This window comes from Cotesia typhae, unplaced genomic scaffold (assembly GCF_013202065.1).
Source record: "Cotesia typhae breed Kobodo isofemale line unplaced genomic scaffold, CoteBio_Ctyphae scaffold_13, whole genome shotgun sequence".
In the NCBI taxonomy this organism is placed as follows: domain Eukaryota; kingdom Metazoa; phylum Arthropoda; class Insecta; order Hymenoptera; family Braconidae; genus Cotesia; species Cotesia typhae.
The window spans coordinates 6,105,962-6,124,425 of NW_027423774.1; the positions used below are offsets into that span (position 1 = coordinate 6,105,962).

Genomic DNA, 18,464 nt, shown 5'->3' on the forward strand with positions numbered 1-18,464 from the left:
GACACCCGCTAAATAATGTTAAATATTCAGTTTAACAATCGGCTCTCTGATTTCCAGTCTTACGCTCAAATATATTTTCAGCTACTAATTTACAACACCATTGGCATTTTAATTCATTTTCCTTTATTTATTTTTCTCACTAACTAATTTTATTTTTTCATTATTATTATTATTATTATTATTATTTTTATTTTTATTTTTATTATTTCATCAATTAATAATGATTAATTGATTTTATGATTTACTGACTAGCAGATAAAATTAAATGGATGACAACCCGAAATGGTGGCTTGATTAATTATCATATTTCTTTGATATATTTCTATTATAAATATTTCATTTATAAAATTTATTTATTGTTAACATAAAAATATGAATAATATAAAGTAAGTCACTACAATTTTATTTTATAGGGCAAGCATAAAAAAAAAAAAAAAAAAAAATGTATATTCTGAAAATAATATATGCAATGAATGTAAAAAGTCAGATACAAATATCGGCCTTTTTTTTTTGTCTCCTCGTAATGACTATAGAAAAAATAAACAACAAAAATTCCGTAAACACTATTATCATATAAAAATAAAAGATCCATAAACACGAGTGGTGAATAATTTTCCGCAAAAAGCTCACGGTTAAAAATATTTAAAAATAATACACATGTAGGAGCTTTTCGCTTCCCCGTTGTGTTGCGTTCCATCCAGAATGTGCTTTGAAAGAATCTAAAAAAAAAAAAAAAAAAAAATTTAACAATTATGCGACGCAAGGAAAAACCAGCCTGAGTATATAAAATATTTAATTTTTATTCTATTGAAAGCAAATACTATAATTATGTAAAAGTGAACGCTAAAGTGAGTTTAATATGGTTGACGCAACAACACATCCTGACGGACAGAGGGATGTCTGCAGTACTATTTATCTTGCATGGGATATTTTGGTTTTATCTCTGTCTATTTTACAAATGGAGATTCAATTTCGTGGTTGAATTGTCGAATGCATATGTATAAAAACATGTATAGGTATATTTAACTATACGAACAAAATATGAATAAATAAAATATTTAAATCACTGAAAAAGCTCTTTAGCTTTTTTATCAAAACGTTTGATCTATTAAATTTAGATTATTCTTATCTGAACATGCATTAGTTGGTATAAATTGATGAGACGGATGATTAATTGAAAGTTTCAAGTATAAAGTAACAAAATAAAAAAATTTGAGTTGAAATGTGATAAATGATGTAAGATTTAAGATAAGGCAAATTAGCAATTATTTTAATGTTTGTAATGTAAGAAGAGTACCGGTAGCTCAGGGATTGAGTGAAGTTGATGACAAAAAGAGAGAGGATGATGAAAAAAAAAAACTAAAAAAGGGGAAATAGGGTGAGAGATAACGGCGAGAGAGATTGTGGGGTGGATGAAAAGAGATTCATCTTGAACAGTCATCCCTAGCGATTAGTCGGAGTTGATAAGAGACGAAAAGGAAATCCACTTTCTCATCTCCTCGATTCCTCTAGTCAGCCAGAGTCAGACCACCATAACCGGCAAGGCGGATCTGGTATCTCTCGCTTTAAGGAAATATTGATTAATCGATTTGAAAGTTACCGCGACAGAGTGAAGGATCACACTGACACTCTTTATTTTTTTTATTATGTGCAGGAGTGGAATGACTACAAGCTCAAATGGAATCCAGAGGAGTACGGGGGAGTCGAGACTATTCATGTCCCATCTGAACACATATGGCTGCCGGACATTGTTCTTTATAACAAGTAAGTCTTTTTATTTTTATTTTCAGTTTATTATCCCACTAATCTCCTTATTATCTTCATAAAGCCTCACCTCTATCTAATAATAGCCATTATCAACACCACTTACTAACATAATCACCATAAAGTAACTTTATTAGTCATATAATTCAAAATCGGTCAGGCTTTAGACTCTCGGGTAATTCCGTGAAACATGCTGATAGTTCAATCTCGTCGTACATATTTTTAAAGCATCTGAAATCTTGGTTGACCATCGGGCTATGAAAAATGATCTTCACTTGGCTTCTTTCGCCAAAATTTATCTTAACTTGGAATTCGTATAAATAAAAAAATCTATAGTTAGTTTTTTTATTTTTATTCTATCTATTCATCCAGACGGTCTTATCTCAGACATGGTCATAACTATTTGAGAAATCTGGGATCTCCATGCACTCTTACTTGGAATAAGATTATGGAAAATTCAGACGGTAAATCTATGAGCACTTGGAAATGAATCGTTTGCTACGGTAGATTGCTTAATACTCTCGCTTACGTTATTTTATCCTTTTTATCGTCTACTCTACTTTGTTATACCCGTGTATGTATATTATTTTACTGTTATAGAGTTATTTTTTTTTTTTTCACCCATTTTCTTTTACCACGACATGAGAAAAGCACACCAACGGAAGAAAGAAAAAGTACACAGAGGTTTAAACAAAAGACAAAAATAAAAGAAGGGAAAATAAAGAAAGGCAAAGTGGAGAAAATGTTAAGGGAGAATATATAAATAAGGGGATGAAAGCCATGAGAGAGAAAAAAATATAATAAAAAAGGTCGCGCAGTTGCCATGTCGACGTCTCAGCGACAATCGAGTTTTGGTAATCCTAGTAAAGGAAAAAACTAAAGAATGATATTTCTTACTTTATTTATTTTATTTCCCGGATTATTTACTTTTTAGGTTTTTTTTTTACTCGAAATAAAATTGGTACAAAAAATGAACTTTTCTTTTGAGAAAATCAAAAATATTATTTTATTGATAAACTAGCTGTTACCCGCCCGCTCCGCTGGGCGCTTTATAAAATTGTATTTTTAAATCTAAACTTAAATTTAATTGGAGTATTGTCTTGACTTGCTCAGATTCTAAATTCCATCGGATTGGCCTGTACCTTTTATCCATGTAAAAATTCTAGTTAATATTCATTGTAACTTTCAATGTGCAATCACCATATCATTAGGATCCTATAGGAGCTAGAGCTTGGAAATTTGAAGTTTTCATTTTTAACATCCACCCCCGCAGTCCATATTGAGAGTAGGTTGTCATAAAATCTGATATTAAATCATTTCTACATCACATACAGAATGTTCTAACCAAATTTGGAGCTTATAGGAGCTACAGCTCGGAAATTGAAATTTTAATGTTAACACCCACTCCCGCAACCCCCTGTGTCGTGAGCTATCGTAAAATTTGTTTCTAAATAATTTTTACATCACTTAAAGAAAATTCCTACCAAATTTGGAGTCTGTAGAAGCTATAGTTTGAAAATTAAAATTTTTCATTGTTGATACCCACCCCCGCAACCCCCTGTGAGGTGATCTATCGTAAAATTCGTTCATAGACTATTTCTACATCTCTTACAGAAGATTCCTATCAAATTTGGAGTCTATAAGAGCTGTAGTTTAAAAATTAGAATTTTTCATTGTTAACGCCCCCGCAAACCCTTTTGAGGGAAGAATTTCTTAAAATCCATTCTTAGCTGACCTCTACATAGCAAAAATAATATTCCTATCCCTTTAGATCTTGTTTCAATAGAGTTTTACATGTAAAAAACTAGCTTTTCGCTTGATAGTTTATTGAAACAAAGAGCAACGGTGGTAAAAAATAACAAAATAAAACTAAAAATAAGCTTTCAGAAAAAAATATTGAAATGGGGCTTCGAAATTTAGCTCTGATAGATATTGAGCCTCTAGAAATAATTAAATTCCTTCCATTAGTTTTTATTAAATAAAATTAATAACAAAAATTGTCTAATACTTTATCGGTAAAATGGATGAAGGGACACGCATGCGCGTGTGATATTGAGTCGTGTATGTGAGAATTTTTGTGAAAAATGGTCGAAATAGTGTTGCACAAAGCGACATGTCTCGGTTTTCACTGCGCTTAGCGTTAGGAATAGTTGTATTGAAGTTGTAGTATAGAATAATAGTACAGTGCCGCATAGTGTGGAACAGCAGTGGCGGGAGCATTGAAAAACGATAGCGATGCAATACTATTCATCTACTAGTATCTCGCAACCCCTGGCTCCACATGCCCCACATGCTCCACACTCCTACTCACCAATTCATACCATCAGTGTAACCCTCGATGTATTTTATTACCAACACAGACACAGAAATACTCTAAACTGATGCACAGAATCGAATTCTCTGCTCAATGTCGATTATATTGTATTATTTTTTATTTTTTCATCCATCGTTAGTTTTCGTGCCTATACCCGTGAATTTTTATCATATATGTGCACTCAGACACTCAAATATATATAGATGTTCGTATATCATGTTAATAAAAAGCAGTAAAACAAAAGCTATCGAGCGTATGATTTGAGAATAATTTGTCAAGCTCTTTTTCAAGAGGTTTTGTTGTATTCATTGTCCATTCCAGAATTTTTAGATTATTTTCCTCCTCTCGTTGAAATATTATATTTTTATCACTTATCTTCATTTTAAATTGAATCATTTCTCCATTTTAATCATAAATATACAAAATTTATTTCTCCCATGAGAATTAAAAATTTATTTTATTAATTTTCAATACAATAAAATTCCATTTAATTTATTTCGCGGAAAATTCTCATTCATTTACAAACTCGCCATTATTGTCAGGGTAATAATTAAAATTGTAAATGTTATTATTTTAATTATAATTTATAATAGACTTGTTGACGTAAAGGAATTATTTTAGATAGCAATGAAAATATATATATTTATATTAATAATGTATTGAAATAATTTAGCAATTTAATTTAATAATTTATAGCTCATTATTTACAAATTCATTTAAAAAAAGGTTATTCGGCAGCCGAAATGGAAGTAGATTTTCATAATTTATTACTAAATGCCTAGCAATTGAAGAAATGTATATATATTGTGTTCTTCCTAATTGAACTTGCGCAAGACCCATATGTAAAAAAAAAATTAATCCAAGATGATTTTGAGAATGAGCTTGTCAAGCTAAATCAAAAAAGAATTTTTTGAATTTCTCATGCAAGGACTGATAAGAAAATAAAAACGACTGCAACAGTAAAATTTCATTAATTTGAATTAACTTTTAATTTGCTGTCATTTCTGACACAGTTGATTAAGAAAGATAATGAAGTATGTGAATTGAAGCTTATTTAATAAGCTTTCAGATGCAATTTACGAAAAAAAAAAAACGAAGTTATCACATTCAAAAGTTATTGCAAGAAAAACCAAAAAAAGTTGAATTTTTTCGCGATTTTTGAAATTTTTAATCTGCTCTTATTCGTGATCTACTTGATTGAGGGGAATAAATTAGCATGGAAATTGAAGGTTATTAAATAAGCTTTAAGATACAATTTACAAAAATATGAAAAGTTATTGCATTCAAAAGTTATTGCAAGGAAAACCAAAAAAAGTTGAACTTTTCAAAATTTTGAATCAGCTCGTATTTTTAAAATAACCGACCGATTTAGCTCATCCTCGAACTTAACCTCGGTGATTATCCGTAAAATATGGACGCTAAGTTTAATGAAGATCCGTTAAAAATTGAGAGAGTTAGAGTAGCGACAAGGCTGGTTATATCGTATATACATAAACTTTTGAACCATATACATTTTCTGACTCAGATTGACGAGCTGAGTAAGAATATACAAAAATTTTTTGAAAATTCTGACATGAGGACCAATGCAATAGTTAGATTTCTATGAAATCTCCTAAAAACTAAAAATGTAAAGTATATCCTAAAATAAAAATTAGAAGTGTAATTAACCACAAAATTGATATACATTTATGAAAAATTAAACATAATTAACCGTGATTGTCACAACTGTAATAATCAATTAAATTTTAAATGACGGCGAGAAATGAATGAAATTGAAAACAAAGGAGCTTATAAAAATAAAATTTATAGTTCTGCTGTAAAATAAAATAAAAATGAAAATTAGTTCGTTATCACATGACCCTAGAAAATGTCAACAAAATGAATAGAACGGGTGTAAAGGAATGTCCTTTGACATAAACAATATTAACAAACCTCTCGAAAAAATAACAAAGTGCATAGTTGTAGATTATTTCCGTGTTCCTTTAGCCATTAACATTCTCATCTGGTCCTTTAGAAAATTAAAGCACCGGGTGAAGAGAGAGGACAGAGAATGGCTCGAACTCTTTGCTCTCTTCCCTCTTTCCACAGCACATATCCTTTGTGGGGTAAAATTCACCGTTAAAATATGCCAAGAACGTAAGTACGTGCAGGAGAATCTCGTTACTCCATTATCACTGGATTACCGCACCTGCAGCTTGTCCTAGATTGCACCGATCCATTGTATACAACCCTCAACACATAGATCGGTATATATAATAAAAAAACACACATACATTATAGCTACAATTGCATCCTTCAGCCTGATACTTTCTCTCTACCCCTTTTACAAAGTAGTCTCTTGTCGGCTGTTGGTTCTCGGTTATCGCAGTATTATTCTATATAAAACAACGAACCCTCATCCTCACCTGCAGTGTTATCTCCACGCTTTGTAAATATGTATAGATAGATAGATATATAGATAGATAGATGGTATATAATATAGCGGCTCTCAACTGACGTTTACCACTAAATTGCATACACAATTAAACCGACAAAAGAGGATGATCACACTTTTTATCGCAAATTGCGATCGCCACGTTACGCTCAAGTGCCAAGATAAAGCTTTCATTTTAATAGTCATTTAATATTCAACAATTTATTACTCGCTATTTCTCTCCTGTATATTATTTTACATTTTACATATTACACTATGGAAATTTTCAAAATAAATTGGTCAAACATTGTATCACATAACTAAATATACTTAGTACTTAATTCTATATCAACATTCTGGTGATTGATCGCTAAAAGGATACTACATTCTCGTTCTGGGTCATGAAATTTCATCTTAGATAGCAAACGAAACATTTCCTGAAATCCAATTACCGTTAGATCCAAAGGATCTCCTTCGTTTACTTTTAGACTTTTCAAAACTTATTTTTCGTTTCGTCACAAAAGCAAAGAACAAAATTACCGAATTCAAGTAAAAGGTTCAAAGTTTAAGTAGAAAACGATTGAGACTTTTATCATGGGATGTTTTGTCTTTAAAACTTAAGAATTACATCAACAAAGTTTACAACATCTGATTGATTTTCCGAAACTTGCTATCTATCATTTTCATCCTCATCTTCTTTCATCTATCCTTCTTCTTCCTGTACTTTCAAACAACTTTACTGGGTAGTGAACAAAACTGGATAAGAAAAATAGATCGTGTAGGAGAGTATAAAATTTAATGGCTCCTGGTTCTGCTTCTGCCCCTTTTGCTGAATAAGTGACAAGATAATACAACCAAGATAAAAAAAAAAAAAAAACACCCTTTTTCCTTTTTCATCCGTGTATTTTTTTTTCTCTCGTTAAGAAACTCTACAAATTGTCCTCGGAAGTTGCCTGAACTTTTTTTATTCAATGCCCTTTTATCCTTTAATTTATCTAAAAATATTACCCACGTGTTGAGGATAAAAGCAAAAAATAACAAAGTAATTTTTATATGAAACAGCAAAAAATATCTTGTGGTCTAAATTGAACAGTGCGCCTAGACAGAATGAAAAAACTCAAAAAGTACAAAAAACAGAAAAAATTAGTGAGTGAGTGAGTGAGACTATTTCTCTTGGAAGATGAGCAAGGTCCAAGTGTAAGTGCAAGTTTTTGCGTCTGTGACTAGACATGTCGAGAGTAGACGCACACTGCTCATATATATGTACAATCTAGAATGATCTAGGTTGCTGGATCCACTCATACGCGTGATACATATTAATGTATGTATATTGTATATGCAGTATGCTTATGCTCGCGCAGAGATGATGAGGATGAGAACGGTAGAGTTTTCATAAAGGGGTTTTCATCCACACATATACATATTGTAGAAAGTGAGTGCTCTGTAGCACTGGAATCTGGTGTACTTTGTGATCTAAGAGAGAAAGAGTCCCACACTCGGCATATTTTAGGTCACCTGGCACCTTTACCTTCCTATCTATCCATGTATTGTGTATACATCACGGACGTTGTAGGTATTTGTGGTGCACTCGAGACTCGAGAGTTTTCTGTGATCCCTTGTGGACACGGCGCGCCCTCACTCTCATCTATCGCTTGGCGTATCAGCCAAAAGCCGTTGTAATTAACCCTCCGGTTTCTCCTACCGAACTGCTTACGGTCTGTCGTAATAACCAAAGGCTTCAGAGCTTTCCCGACTCAGATTCCGAAGACCCCAAACAAGTCATGCATAATTTTAATTTAACTTTAATGTTATTTAATTAGCTAATGATCTGTAGCGGAATAATCTGTCTGAGGAATTTGATCTCGTTGATTGAACGGCTTAATGCTCAATGAAATATGCTCTGGGCTATTGCTTCAGCTTTAGCACCAAGAACAATCCCGGATATTCTCTCTGTTTACATCCATTAATTCATCCGTACATCTCTTTTGGGTCAACCAATCCGATAATGTGCGTTTTCATTTTCCGACACAATATCCTCCTACAAAATATCCTACAGACAAAATGTTTACTTCATGAAATTCATTAACGGATTGAGTTGTAATTATTATAATTCCGTTTTACTGTATTTGATATATTTGTATAATAATAATTCATGTTGAACTGTTAGATTAATAAATTTTGATTGATTTTGTGATTATAATTGAGTTATTAGTTTTGGGCAAGCTTATGTGTTAGTCTAATGTCAAATAAACACACACAAAAACCACGTTAAAAGGGCGCAACACGGTAACAACCTTATGTGTTTAGAAGTTTGTGTGGTGAGATATTTAATCAAGGGAAATTTATGTGAAGAGGATATATTTGTCTTGAAATTATTTTGCTTGGGATACTTTGTCTGTAGGATATTTTGTCGGGGGATAACCAATCCTAATTATGCTCACGAAAAAATTTTGTTGCAATAATCATAAAAATTCTAATATTGTAGCTCGGTAGTTTTGATTTTTCGAAATGTTTTCAGTAAAAAATAAACTTTACTGCAAAAATAATAATAATAGTAGACATAAAAGTAGTACAACAGCGTAGTTCTCTATTAGGTCGGTTACAACTTCCTGAGTCGTTGTTGCTAACTATCTTAAGCTACTGAACATTTCCTATATCCGTTGACTGTTCATTTCCTCGGTGCATCAATTCCACAGTAGGATTCAGCACCAGGATCTCGACAATAGCTCGAGACCCATTGGGTATGTACTTGCCCATAAGATATTATTATTTGCGACATAAAATCGATCCACCATACACCAGAGATACAAGTAGACTAAGAAGATAAACAAATAACTTTGATATACATATATTTATTGAATGTATGACTTGGCTGATGTATGTACATTAACAGTTAAACTTTATCCACATCGTCGTTGACATTTGATGTATGGATTAAAAAAATTACCCTCCAAAAAGCAGAAGGATAAGTGTCATTTCTGGTATTGTGTAATTTTCTAAACAAAAAATGGCGAGCCAAGGCTGAAGCCAAAGCGCGGCATGGTAATAAAGCGATGGCGCGTCTTAAAGATGGATGGCTGGCGAAATGCCCATTCTATCCAAACTAAAACTATAACTAAAACTAAACCGTCGGGGGGTTTTTTTTTTCATCCTTTTCTCCCACTTAATCTTTATCGTCTCTTCTTACTCCACTACTGATCTTTGTGACTGGATGTTGTAAGAGAATTCCATACGGTCGTTGGAATCTTATACTTACTCTCGTTTGACAACGACCACCACTATCACTACCTCTATACCATTACTACAATGACTACTGTGTGCAGCCAAGTATTCACAGAGAATGTGGCTTAGCTTCATTTTTTGTTTGCGGTAAAGGGTTTGAAAGCTTTTTTTCTTTTTCCTCTCAACACACTAATAAAAAAATTGTGAAAATCTATTCAGCTGTGAGATACAGAGCCAACCTAAATTCATACTAGCCTACTGTATAATTAAAAAAAAATTGCTGAAATATATATTGTAAAAAATAAATTAAAATAGAAAATTATTGTTTATAAATTTAATTAATTAATCTGACTTAAAAAGTTATTCATTATCGAAATGAAAATAACTAAAACGAAATGAAACTATCTATAAAAAAAAAAAAATAAAAAGTATATTACAATGATAAAGAAACTAAAGGAAAACAACCGCGCGTATATGGATCCCTCTTGTATCTGTAGCATTAAAATAGACACACCCCAACAATGAGCTTAAAAAAAAAAAAAAAAAAGTAAAGCATCAACAAAGTATAAACGGAAGACAACTGCGCGATATCAAAAGTTTTTACCGTCAACAGAGACCAGAAAACATTCTAAAATGAGTTGGTTTCTCTGAAGTTATTTTACACGACCACTCCCATTTTTATTTAGCGGGATCAGTTTGAGGGAGATTCAAAAATTATTCTTTTCTTTTCCTTTTGCATTCATCTATCCATTCTACATATTTATACATAAATATATAAATATGCATCTATCAATTTTACTACCAGTACTCTCTTTTGGATTTTCTGTTTCTTTCATCGTCGGCATACATTTCGATCACTATATATGCATGTAACCAAGAAAAATGTATAGCGGCAAAGCTTCAACAGCTGGGTTGCATTAAAGAAAAAAAAAAAAAAAAAAAAAAACATATCTCTATTTTTATTTTACATCTCTACCTCCATTCGTTTATTTTTCTCATTTTACTCTACCCTCACAAACGTATTTTTGCTCCGACACAATTCGATACATCCAGCAAAGAGTCAACAGCGTTCATTTATAAAAATGTGTTTGTGAATTCACATTGAAAGAGTTATCGGAAGGTGAAAAGCCGAGTAACCTAACATAAGAATCATCCAGTACACTCTGTACATTTTTTACACGATACATATGTATTAATATATAGGTTACTGGTATAAAGATCGACGGCCTCAACTTATATCATATAAAAGATTATACACTCTATGAAAATGATACTTTTGGTTAAAAAAGCATCCGCCTTGATAATCCATTATTTAGAGACCCTTCAAATATACGTACATAATATATAACAGATAACACGATAGGCTGTGTTGGCGATAATGGCCGTTGTTGATCAACAAGATTAATATTTAAGTTATTATTAATGGATTAACGAGTCCGGCGAGCGTTCAAATTTAATTAAACGACCTGGGTAATTTGTAATGTAATTTAATGAAAGGTTTGGAATAGTAAATGAATGAATTGTGACACATAACTGTCGGAAGGTGTACATTTTACTGGAGTAATGTGACCGTCGACCGATCCATTAATAATCCCGCTCTCAAGAGGCAACAACCTAAATAATACTGCTTCTGGCATTTATTATGACAAACTTCACCCTTATCGGTAAAGTTATACAAGCCAATCTGATGTTATCTAATCATTAAGAATGAACGATCAAACAAATAAATATTTACTGTAATTATTTTATTTGAATCCACCAGAGTGGATATAACTCATCAGTCGTGAATCTATTTGTATACATATGGATAAATGTTAGTATTGCAGAGGGTGCAAATACCAGGAACGCGAATAGTAGATGCAGAGAATATTAAAGCAATGCTAGGTGCCGTATGGATAGAACAAGGGTTAACGGAGGGAAAGTAAGGAGAAGTAACCAAATGGGTGGTTAGAGCCCCGTAAAATGGGGGAGGGCAAGCTAGAATAGATGAGGAAGTAACAGCAGCAACCAAGAGAAATCAATGCGAATAAAGGCATTGCCATGCTTACCATGCGGATGCGTCGCGACGCTCTACATACACTCCTACACCCATAATACACTTGGCAAGTTAAGATACCATTCCTTCCCTCCATCTCCCCCCCCCCTTTTCAGCCCCTTTCAACCGCAACACATCACTAGATATATACCATTCAAATATTCCAAATGACTTTTAGGATAGTTACTTAAATATAATGATAATGATAATAAATATGCACCACACCAGACTAAACGGATGTTTCTACTGGTAGATGGCTATTTACCTCATTGTCTCTTATCACGCGAACAATGCTAATTTAAAATGTCAGTGACTTTTATAAAATAATACTTTTAAACTTTATCTCGCTGATAAATATGGATGTATACATTGTTTGCTGTCATGCTTGTTACAGTTATTGTTTAAAATAGTTGTCGTTCTTGTAAGTAAAACTATTTCAAATTTATAATTTATAATTAAATTGTATAAGCTAAAAGTTTTTAGACATTTCGATGTTACATTAATGGATGGATTAATAAAATAATTTGTTATTTTATCAAATATTTTTAAACTTATGGGATTATCATGTGTAAGTTTTATGGGAATTAAATAGTTGGTGATTTGTGAGAAAAGGAGAGAAAGGGAGAGTATTGTTAATAGGTAGATGCCGGTAGGTACGGGACAAACTGAAGGAAAAGGTATTTATATGCTTTTCAAATCTACTCTCCTGAATAATTTATGATCACGTATTAATTTAACATTTCAAAATGGAGAAATGTTTTAGTCGTTGTATAAACATCAAGTTAATGAAATAATTTCGAGTTCCCTCAAAAATTTTGTTAACTTTAAGCCGATTTAACGGCGTGTCAACTCTGTTTGAGACTAAAAACTCTGTCAGGTGAATTAGCAGTGATCAAATAAACGTCATCATTTGAATTTTAATAAAATATACGTATATACTGTAAAATAATAAATCAGTGTTAAAGAGATCTAATTTTCTTTACCCAGCAATGTTAATTAGAAAAAAAGTCTCAATTAATAATACCAGAGCAAAAATGCATAAATATATTCTAGTGGTGAGGCGTATAAGCTAAAAATAATGAGAATTAGAATGAGCAACTGAAAAGCTTTACCGTCGGAGCTTTTTGAGGAATCATATCGCAGCACATTCTTGTCCTATATTGATCGCGCTCTCCCGTCGGCAACCAGCCAGCCAGCCAGCCAGCCCAAGCATCAGCCACATCCCTTTCCACGCGACACACCCGTACCGACGAACCGACGACTCCACCCCAGGGTCACACACAGCTATGCCAGACTAAATCTACGGGCTTTAAGGGAGCATGAACCTCCGGTTCCATACTCTACATGGGTTATACATATACATCTGAGTTTTTTACCCTTTCATAGTCCTCACTCTCACCGACGGCAATGCCGCTAAATTTTACAACTTTCAACTGATCTAAGCCCGTTTCTCTCTCACGCTCTCTTTTTTTTTATTATTATTATTATTATTATTATTATTATTTCATTTTTTTTCTTCTGCTCATTCACATTGAAATATTACTTGCCATATGCTTGTTTACGGATACAAAATAAAAATAATAGCAAATATTATTTTCAGGGTGATTTTTAATAAAATTTACGTAAAAAATGTTTATAAATCTAAAATTTAAATAAAAAAAAAATTTTCATTTTATTTTTAAAGAAAAATGTTATTTTTAATTTTATAATTTTTTTGTTACAGTGCCGACGGCAATTACGAGGTAACGATAATGACCAAAGCAATTCTGCATTATACTGGCAAGGTAAAATGGAAACCGCCGGCAATTTACAAGTCTTTTTGTGAAATTAACGTCGAGTATTTTCCCTTCGACGAGCAAACCTGCTTTATGAAGTTCGGCTCCTGGACATACGACGGTTATACGGTGAGTAAATAATCTTTATTACTTCGTTACTTTTTTCTATTTAGTGGAAGGTAGCCTAAAGCGGATAGGTGCTGTTTTGTTGTGACATTGATTACGAATGTCAAAGTATACATTTGTAGTGATCATGGGAACACTCCTGAGTATTTGAAAGTTCTGATTGGGTGTTCGAGTTTTGACAGAAAGTAACAAAATACAAAATAAAGAAATTGTTAAATTTATTAAAATCACGAATGGAATGTGTCATTACTAGGCCTTTTTCGTTAGCTTAACCGCTTTAGGCCACCCTTTCTTACTTACACAAATGTCCCTTACTTAAACATCATTTCCTTTATTCACCTGGCCATAAATTTTCACAAAAACTCCGTAATTACACGCTTTTTATTAGCTTCACTTGTATATTTGTATGTTTGTTTGTAACCGACTTCTTTGGGTGCGATTTTGACCCACTTTAAACGGCCAGATTTCGTTCAAACTTTGTAGATTTATCGAGGACCGATGACAATACACTAATTTGATGAAATTATTCCATTTTTCAACTTGCAAAATAAGATTTTTGTTAATTTATATAATTTTCGTCTATAGTCGATAAGGCAGAAATTTTAATTTCTAACCATTATCTTTAGCCAATTTATCTAATATTAACAAAGTACATGCTGGTAAGTTAGTTGCCAAATAATAGTTTAAAATTAAAAAAACAAGCTATTATAAATAAACCAAACTAAAAAGTAGAAAGTAAATAATAGTTTAAAAAAACTAAAAAACACGCTTTTTATAGAAAACCGAACTAAAAAAAAAGAAAATAAGTTTTAATGAATTTAAATTAAGAATAGTGTTAAAAATTTCAATAAATATAAATTAATAATAGTGTGAATAAAAAAAAATTTATTTTATTTTAAAAAAAGCGTGGGGTGCTTTTTAACATATTATCAAAATGATAATCACTACTCATATCTGTCAATAAAATATTTATAACTATTGACACCATGCACCCCACGCTTTTTTTAAAATAAAATAAATTTTTTTTTTATTCACACTATTATTAATTTATATTTATTGAAATTTTTAACACTATTCTTAATTTAAATTCATTAAAACTTATTTTCTATTTTTTTAGTTCGGTTTTCTATAAAAAGCGTGTTTTTTAGTTTTTTTAAACTATTATTTATTTTAAGACGAAGGATATTCATTCCCTCATAATTGCATCATAAGTAATAATAAAAAGGCATTATGCTTATTTCTTTAAACTTTTTATTGACGCATTTGGGTTTCAATGTAGATAAGAGAGCTCGGATTTGTTTCTACTAGACAAATACGCCTGTCCGTCCGCTTCCCAGGTATACTACACTTTTCTCTACACAATCCTACACTCTGATAAATTTCACGCCACCATGCTTCGCTCTGTCTTTTTTTTTTATTTCATTATTCACACTCTAGACTCTCTCAAATGATCCGTGAGAATCATCTTACAAAATTATTACATGAATATTTCTTTTCTCTGAAAAATATATTCATTAATTTAAAATATTAATTTTGCTATCAAAGCTACTTATATTTTTATTGGAAAACACATAAGCTCCACAACAAACAATTAATAATGAATAATCAGCTGTAGGCTAGTAGCTCATTACTTTTTAAAATTCAACAATAAGAATTTTTGTGTTGTATAACAACGTCGAAAATATTTAAAATATAAAATCATAAAAAATAATAAAGCTGAAGGTTTTGAAGCTCGAAAATATTCAACGTATGGTAATAGAGTAATAATAATATTGATTTTAAAGAGTAACTACTGTATGTTTTGTATACCGGGGAAGACTTTAACGAGAAACTCGATTTTCTCAATTCTATTCAGTAGGTAGAATAGTAGAATTGTTATTCTCGGTGAAGTAAAAAATTCAAACAACTTGAGCATACAAATGAGCCTTTTCTCAACAGACTTGCATAAAAATAACTAAAGATACTGTTGTTGTACATTAGGGTAAACCGTATTGTCTATAAAACAAGTTACTTATCATCTTATCATGTCGCGATGGCAGTTTGGTGTCTTTTTAACGTCGTTGACTTAAGAATTTGTTTGGAAACTGTCAGCTAAAAAAAAAAAAAAAAAAAAAAAAGTTTTCTATCTCGGTAAGAAAAATTTAAAACATTTTTTTAAAAAGTGCTATCGAGACAAAAGACCCTGTGAATACAATCGCTAAAGTTTCAAAGGTTCGAATATTCATGGGCAACATTGTAACCTCGGTGGGCTATCAAAAGTGTAAGAATATATATATTATATGTATATACACACTGAGGAGAGGAGATGAGATGAGAAACTAGACTGGGAAAACAGAAGACAAGAGTAACGATGACTTCGAGCAAGAAGAGAGAAGAGATGAGAAGGATCCATTGTCCTCTTCAGCGAGCCTCCACCACCAATGCATAATGCAACTCTCGATTTACTTGCATATTTCATCGTTCGGAAACAGAGTTACGGGTCATCGAGGTAGGTCGCGGGGTATATACGTATATAATTTTGTTGTATATACTCCTATTCTTTTACATGCCAGTAACATAGTGGTATGCGCACAGAGAAAACGGTTGGCTCTTTTATTCGCTTTATGTTAATGTCATTTTACTTTGTAAACCCTTATGAACTATTTTACTTTAAATTGTCTCAACTTCTTCCTCTTAATTGGAAAGAACACTTCTATCATACTGAATGTAATGCTTCATTTTATTCATAAACACTCAAATTTTAATTACAAAATTTCATTATTTATTAAAAGATTTTAATTAATTTTTTTATAAAAATTTACTACACAGAAAGAAATTTACTTTAAAAATTAACGTTAAAATCTCAGTCATCGTGGGACATTTGCCAATTTCTGATTTAATTACTATTTTTTCAATAATTACTCACAAATATAATGTGAAAAATATAGAAAAGTACTATTAATTTTTACTGTAGTATACCGGTAAAAAATAATAAACTTAAAAAATTAATCAGATTAAAAAATTTAATCTTAAAATTTACAGTACAATTAAAAGATTTTTATCTATATATATATATAAGCGAAATACCACTCACTAACTCATCACGAGATCTCCGAAACTATTCGTCCGATTGACTTGAAATTTAGCATACTTACTCCATTCGTGATGTAGACGCTCACTAAGAACAGATTTTACGCAATTCCTAGCTATAATGAATTTTTCGTCTACCATCACGTATTCTACTCCCTCCCCTCCCTCTCATTCTTCCCCTCCCCTCCCATGACTTCTTCCCCCTTCCCTATATCTCTCTCTCTTTTTTTTTTTTTTTTAGAAAATGTCATTTTGATTCGCCAATCTAAGAAACCTATCAAGTGGCACCCATAATTATAGAACTCACCCCCCCCCCTGCCCCGGCGCAACCACCCACGCTAATCAACCGTTGCCATGGTTACCGTTACCATGGATACCGTTGCCATGGTTACCATTGCCACGGTTACCGTTGCCATGGTTACCGTTGCCATGGTCACAGTTGCAATGGTTACCGTTGCTAAAACAACTGTTAAAATGAATAAATTGTAATAATAAATTCGGTTGTAAACTAAATTCAGAGGAATGATTAAAATAAAAGTAGAAAGTTACTAAATATTAATATGCTATACAATTATTATTCAACAGTATTATTCTACACAATGTTAGGCAAATACATGGATTTTCATCGATTGATTGTTGGGACAATAGGAATTCATAATCATACTTTTTTTAAGAAAGAATAGCTAAATCATTAATAACTGAAATAGCTCATATGTATTGAAATGATCATGAAGGATAAACTCCATTATATCATAAAACAGATAAATATAACATAAATATTAATATTGATATTGTTAAATGATTATACTGATTTAAATGATTAAAAATAAAATGGTAAATTGTGTGTGATATATATAGGAGCTGTTCTATAGATAGATTGACTCGTCACGATATCTCGGGAACCATCGGACCTAGAAACTTGAAATTTGGTAGAAATTATACTTTTGCCCTGTAGAGGTCAGCTAAGAACAGATTTTAAAAAATTCCACCCCCAAAGGGGTTCGCGGGGGCGTTAACAATGAAAAACTCCAGTTTTTAAACTGTAGCTCCTATCAACTCCAATTTTGGTAGGAATCTTTTGTAAGAGATGTAGAAATAATCTATAAACAAATTTCACGATATCTCACCTCACAGAGGGTTGCGGGGGTGGGTATTAACAATCAAAATTTTTAATTTCCAAGCTATAACTCCTACAGACTCCAAATTTTGTAGGAATTTTCTATAATAAATGATGAAAAAATAATTTATGAACGAATTTTACGATATTCTACCCCAAAGAGGATTGTAGGAGCGTTAATAATAAAAAATTCCCGTTTTTAAACTATAGCTCCTATCGACTCCAAATTTGGTAGGAATCTTCTGTGAGAGATGTAGAAGAAGTCCATGGGAAAATTTTACGATAGCTCATCTCACAGGGGTTTGCGAAGGTGGGTGCTAACATCAAAAATTTTTAATTTCCAAGCTATAGCTCCTATAGACTCCAAATTCTCATTTCAAATTTTTTTCTTCGTGTCAATTATTATTCATTTTTGAAAAAAAGGCCACGCAAACATTATAGTGATTGCACATTGAAAGTTACAATGAATATTAGCTGGAATAATTTCATAGATAAAAGGTATATGCTTATTCGATGAAATTTGGAATTTGTGAAAGTCAAAACAATACTCTAATCAAATTTTAAGTTTAGATCGAAAAATACAATTCTATAATTGCCCAGCGAAGCGGGCGGGTAACAGCTAGTTAAAA

At 31.8% G+C, this 18,464-nt stretch overlaps 1 protein-coding gene across 1 annotated transcript in view; it reads left to right on the forward strand.

The window, feature by feature from the left end:
- Nucleotides 1-18,464, forward strand: part of Nachralpha1 (nicotinic acetylcholine receptor alpha1) — a 100,062-nt gene that overhangs the window by 67,215 nt on the left and 14,383 nt on the right. The window contains exons 4-5 of the mRNA XM_074253349.1: nt 1,655-1,764; nt 13,472-13,652. Coding sequence (XP_074109450.1) covers nt 1,655-1,764; nt 13,472-13,652 — 291 coding nt within the window. The remainder of the gene's footprint in view (nt 1-1,654; nt 1,765-13,471; nt 13,653-18,464) is intronic.